The sequence below is a fragment of the Phyllobates terribilis genome, unplaced genomic scaffold, assembly GCF_046119375.1.
Source record: "Phyllobates terribilis strain yellow unplaced genomic scaffold, ASM4611937v1 Scaffold_2__4_contigs__length_985480577, whole genome shotgun sequence".
Classification (NCBI taxonomy): Eukaryota; Metazoa; Chordata; class Amphibia; order Anura; family Dendrobatidae; genus Phyllobates; species Phyllobates terribilis.
The window spans coordinates 201,471,677-201,477,975 of record NW_027362762.1 but is presented as its reverse complement, the minus strand read 5'-3'; the positions used below and the strand labels follow the sequence as shown (position 1 = coordinate 201,477,975).

The following is a 6,299-nucleotide window of genomic DNA, read 5'->3' as shown; positions in this document are numbered from 1 at the left end:
AGTCTAATGTGCAAACTGAATGTGTGAACCAGAATCTTGAGACATATCTTAGGTGTTTTGTGTCCGAGAATCAGGGAATTGGGTTTCTTGTTTACCTATAGCTGAGTTCGCTGTGAATAACCATTGTCATGATTCTACTGGCAAGTCCCCGTTTTTTGGGGCATACAGATTTCATCCTCAATCCTGCTCCTTCAATAGGAATCGCACTTCAGGAGTACCTGAGGAGGAACGGTTTTCTTCGTCTATTACATGAGTGTGGCAAGGTGTTCTTGATAATTTGAAGAAGATGGGGTCCAAATATAAGATTATGGCTGATCGGAGATGTTTGTTGGGTCTGGACCTGAGTGTTGGTGATGTGGTATAGTTGTCCTCGAAGAGCATTAAGTTAAAGGTTCCTTCTTGGAAACTGGGACCCAGGTACACCGGTCCCTATAAGATTGTGGTCGCCGTCAATCCAGTAGCTTTTTCCCTTGCATTGCCACACACTTTTAATGTGTTTCACCAATCACTTCTCAAAAAATACATTTCTTCCTCTGAACCATCCCCACCCCCACCTTCCCCAGACATTGTTGATGGGAATCTGGAATTCCAGATAGCAAAGATTATCAATTCTTGCTTGGTACGCCGGTCTCTTCAGTATCTGGTACACTGGAAGGGTTATGGTCCTGAGAAGAGAATGTAGGTACCAGCATCTGACAATCATGCAATCAGGTTGGTCCGATCTTTTCACGCTGCACATCCAAAGTGGCCAGAAGATTGCGGCGTCTGGTTACCCAAACTCCTGAGCTGGTTAGAACTGCTTCACCATCATACTAAACAGTACAAATTTTCTTTGCTCTGGCATTGCTAGGGTTAATCAGTTTAGTTGATCTCCTGGAGCTCTCCATCTTGGATTGCCTCAGATGTTCTGTGTTGGACACTCCCCTCTGGTATATATGCTTGTCACTGGCATTTGGAATTGGAAGTGATAGTTCTTTCTGTCTGGTTTATAGTTGGTGGAGTTGCTCGTTGTTTGGAGTTTGCGGTTGGAGAGCTGTTCTGGAGATTTCTGCGTGGAGTTTGTTTGCGTGGTTATCCTCATCCTATTGGAGACTGTATTTTGTATGATTGTAGTTTTCATTTATCCCTGTCTGTCTTCCCTTGTCTGTCTGGTTAGTGTAATCCTACACAGTTCGGCCTCACACCTTCTGTGTGGGGGAGGGAACAGAAAAGGGTAAGTCAGGAGCATAGCAAGGCACGTGACCCCGGCGTCTCCACCTTCCGGGGTAATCTGGGTGACAGGGATAGACTAGTGGGCCCCCTAGTGTGAGGGATAGGGAAGGAGCCCCTTGCCCTGAGAAATCCTGCAACAGTACCGTGACAACAGGTGTATTAAGATTAAACACTTAAGCTATCTAGTCTGATTTGTTAAAGTAAAATAGGGATTGTTTTCAGGCATACCAAATCTGATGGGGTGTGGTAATTCTCAGGATAACAAACTGAAACAAAGACTTGCTGAGAGGAATGAATAAGCTGGGTGGATACAGGGTGTGTCTTTACTTATGACACAACTACATATTCAGTTATTTGCTATCATGTTACAAATTTGCGCACTCTACGCCTTTACACATGAGGCCTTGGAGACTGTTGGAAATCACATGCCTATGTACTCTAACCAGCCATAAACTGAATCCCAGAAAGTTTTAATGGATTGCTGGTGCGCTGGGATAACGCGCGCTGTCCACCGCAAGAAAAACTGATGAGGTGGATAGAGCGCATATTATCCCAGTGCACCAGCAATCCATTAATCCAAATCTGATCAGTTACCTGACCTGGAGTGAGAAAGTGCTGCGGTCCACAGATGAAGGTGAGTGTATTTGTCACACGCCCACCATTAGCAGCGATATCCACCCCACAGAGTGCCACCTACACTCCCTCCTTTGCTGGAAACTTTTAAGTCACAGTTAGAACTGCTCTAACACATGGTTGTTGAAGGTATCAGGTCCCCCCTTTTGTGACCTCCATGTGCTCTAATACCACATACAAACAGTTGCCGTCCTACCAGGGACAGATGCAGAAAATCTAAAGTTTATGATTTCTAATATCTCCTTTTTTGCATTTAATATTCTCCTCCTGCTTCAGCAACGGCTTTCACTCCCACGCCACATCTATTCTAGGGAAATCTCTAATTTACCTCATCTGCTTCTCCAACTTACACATCTCCACTTAAATCAAGCAGATGAGTTACCTCCACATCCCCCCTGCTCCCTGCTGTACAGGCCTTTCACAATACGCTTTGAAGTAGCTAAAAAAAATTAGAATATCTTTGCAGTTCAGAAACATTGGCAGTCAGGGATTTTTACTGTGCCATCCATTAAACATCATAGATTGAAAACAGTGTGGTGATGATGATGCTGGAATCATGTGGGCAGGTCTGCTCTAAAGTCCTGTAAGACCAAAATGCTGTGGGCTGAGCTTGCAGAAGCTCTGTGTGATCTGAGAGCTGTGGCAGCCAAGTGCTCCTCATCTGCTCTCCTTCTGCAAGGAAGCATCCTACTTGCATGTCGCTTTCCAATTCCAGTGTGTTCCTGTTAAACGAGGTAAAGCTTTGCTTTTAGGGGTTGTAATGAGATTGTTATACGACGGTCGAACACGATTTACCAGCTGCTTGAATGAATAGTGTTGGCTTAGAATTGTAGGAAGTAATGAACTCTGAATTTAGCTTAGTTTCTATGTTATATATGCAGAATAGTCAGATATGTATTTGTTGGCATTGGGCATGGGTCGACAATCGAGAAAACGGGCAATTCTGGAATTGCGAAACTTGAACTTTTTTTCTGTTAATCTTTACATCCTGCTTGTCTAATTTACACGTCAGCTTTGCAATATGATTTTTTTCTTATTTTGATTCTATTCTACAAAACATTCTATATAGTCATCGTATATTCTGTTTATTCTGTTTATTTATGTGCTAATTTTCCAGCTCTTTTTCTATTCTGTACACACATTCATTATGTTAACTACTTGTGGACCAATGTTTTAAGACTTTTAGATTATGAATTAGCATTTTATAATAAATTATATGAGTTAAAGCAGTGTTTAATAATATCTATGAAATATTGATATTATTAAAGGGAAAACAGGAAGAAAAATTATCTCAATGTGATGGGATTCACTGTCTTTCCAAGGCAGAAGGATCGATAATGATCTGGAGGGCTTCTGGGGATTTCCTATTGCCTGTGTATGCCCCTATACATGCTGTTTTACAACATCCTGTCTATGCAGTCCCTAGACAGAACACAGGCTGCTAGAAAAGGAAATTATATTCTTTTGAAGAAAAAAATGTGATGGGGTTTAAGCAGTTTTCTGGACCTTTGAAGAATATGATTTAATGGCTGGTAATAGCCAATAATGTCACAAAGATAATTATGTATTGTCTTAATATATTTTTTAAATTTGCTTGATGTAGAACTGCTTGATACATTTACTTATGTCACTTCATTAAATAGTTTAATGCCCATCTGTTCCATATTATAAGTGTTTATTAAATCAAGAAATAATATTATGCAAACTTCACTTTTTGTAACATATATACTACAATATCCAAGAAAAGTCTGATCTGCTAACAAGGGAAGAATAATGGGTTCATTCAGGATCGTAAATTCAAGCCATGGAAATAACATCACTATATGTATGTCCATATAACAGGCAATCTCTCTCTACATATATCACTGTATCATATAGCAGAACACTCCTGCTTTTAAGTGCAGGGGATCTGATTTACTGCAAGCATATAAAATTCTTTGGCTAAATTTATTTGCCAATATTTCTCCTTCGATATTTTTTATCTTTTTACTTAGGAATGCATCTAAAGTAACTCGATACCTTTCTAATGGCATATTGATTGTTATTTGTCTGTTGTCCAATGGTATTTCTGTCCATCTCTGACAGTAATGTGCCCCAGAGTATCAAACTGTTTTCCAAGAAATGAGGCACATGTAGAGTAATAATAGCATGGCAATATGCACTGTAGGGCGATTTACTAACATGGGGTAAAAGTGCATCAGGACATCTCTATCAATCAGTCAGGAGTTTACATTCATTAATATATGTTTACTGGAACCAGGCGGGTTAATGGCAAAGCAATATAGTAGTATGAATGAAAAAACAAAGGAAGGGTGGGAAGCTCACCAGTGTTGCTAATAGAGATATCTGCTTGAAATAATCCAACACGGCATGTGCAGTATTCAACTGGCAGCTTGCAGCGATAATAGACAGTAGAAGAGGAAATTCCGCGCATCCATCCGTAGTTAATATAGAAAAGTTATTTTATTGTAGTTCCATTAAAAAAATGGCAAAACACATACAAGGGGATATAAAAACTGACGCATTTCGAGCAGTAAACCGTTCTTAATCATAGCTCTTCATCTATGATTACCGTTTTATATCCCCCTGTATGTGTTTTGTCATTTTTTAATGGATCTACCATAAAATAACTTTTTTATATTACCTACGGAGGGATGTGTGGAATTTTCTCTTCTACTGCCCAATATAGTAGTACTTGTATGAACGGTGTTGTATAGAGAAGTCCATACATTGTGGAGGTAATGGACTAATAACTCACTACAAAAGTACACAGTCATCATTAGTTTCGTAGCACTATTGACAAGGTCTTACCTCTACCATGGTACTATAAGACAAGATGGCAGAAGAGTAACTATAGAGCATACAGGGGTTTCAGATGCACCCTAGACCTGGAGCCTAGGGGGCCCCAAATGGTCAGTTTGGCCCATATTAGAAGACTAATATTATTAAATATAATATTATTAAAGCCCCTTAACAACTGGGGGCCCTGTTGGAGATTTTGCTTTAGGGCCCACAAGCTTTCAAGTTATAGCGCTGCCAGATTTCATCCTGACCTATAGAACGCCTGATAAGAATAACTTCCTTTCCCAAACCCCTTGCCAAACCTTACCAAACACTATACTGTAACCTAACAGTCCATAATGAGTTAATTTAACAGAGTGCCTCCTTCCCAGAGGAAATATTGGGCAACAATTCTGAACATTGAATGTTTTATGCTGCATTGCAATTTATGCAATTTTGTATGTGTGTATATATGTATGTATATATATATATATATATATATATATACATTTATATTATATAGATGAGCATATCTATGTATAATTGTGCTTGGAAGTCAAAGAGCTTCAATATATATAATAAATAATCTTAGACCCAAAAGCAAGGACAGATCATGATGCTTTTATGGGGTGCCTGGAAAGGCAGGTCCAGTTCATTGCCTCCTTTTTAATTAATGCCGAAAACAAGAAGGTGGAAGATGTATTCGAGTTAGCAGCACTTAAAAACTCCTTCATTTTTCCATTTTTACCTCTTGCCTGATTTTCTTTTATTCATTATGTAGTGGCTCAAAGGATCATTTTATTCGGAAGATAAAATTCAGTTGAAGGTAGAAATTTATTTTTCAACCTCAATTCCTTTTTACAGCTGCTTCTGTATGGATTCCTCCCTGTCCAGGACTAGTTATGGTGTGCATTGATCAAGTTTTCTGATGTTGGACAAGATGGTTAGTCTCAAAGGCTGCAGATCTCTTACTTTTAAAAACCTCGTCTTGTGCCCCTGTATGTTAGCATATGATATTGCATGGAAAAAATATGGCACAAGTGACCTAGATTCCAGACCTTGATGGCACATTGTACCAGATGATCCAGTGCTTTTAGAGCTTGGGAACTTGGGTGATTTGAGGAACCCTAATCCTTGTCCATAAGAAGTAATGTTCAGATGATACACAAGCCGCATGTGGTCTGGTAAAGCCAAGAATTGCAGATATGAGATGTTACGTTTTCATGAAAATGAGCATCACCAAGATGCTGAGACCGTAAATACGATATCATTACGAACATTGGTTTTTTTCATTATCATGGGCAACATACCTAATATCTGCCTTTTTAGCTCTAAAATGAGGTAAGCGTTCATAATATAAATCAGAGTGTTTTAGAGACTGAAAAAAGGGCGCACTGAGGGCGTAAAGAGAAATCCCTGTACTAACTATACCAGATAAATATTTTTTCATGATCGCTGCTCATTGGAGAAAGAGGTTATTACCTAATCATGGATATACAAGTAATAGAAGGTATAATAACAGGAGACAACAGGAGCTTTTAGATGCAAATAAGAAGAATCTTTATTAAATATATATATAAACTGTAAAAATTCATATAAAGTCCATAAAAAATATATGATGTGTTCAGAACAGAAGCAGACACCCCGTCAGAGTAACCAGCCCAGGGGGTAAA

General features: G+C 39.1%; 1 protein-coding gene across 1 annotated transcript in view; it reads left to right on the top strand.

Moving 5' to 3' along the window:
* The first annotated feature begins 2,427 nt into the window (after positions 1-2,427).
* Positions 2,428-6,299, top strand: part of CACNB3 (calcium voltage-gated channel auxiliary subunit beta 3) — a 307,240-nt gene continuing 303,368 nt past the window's right edge. Inside the window, exon 1 of the mRNA XM_073663795.1 lies at positions 2,428-2,579. Within this exon, the coding sequence (XP_073519896.1) occupies positions 2,541-2,579 (39 nt within the window). The 5' untranslated portion in view covers positions 2,428-2,540. The remainder of the gene's footprint in view (positions 2,580-6,299) is intronic.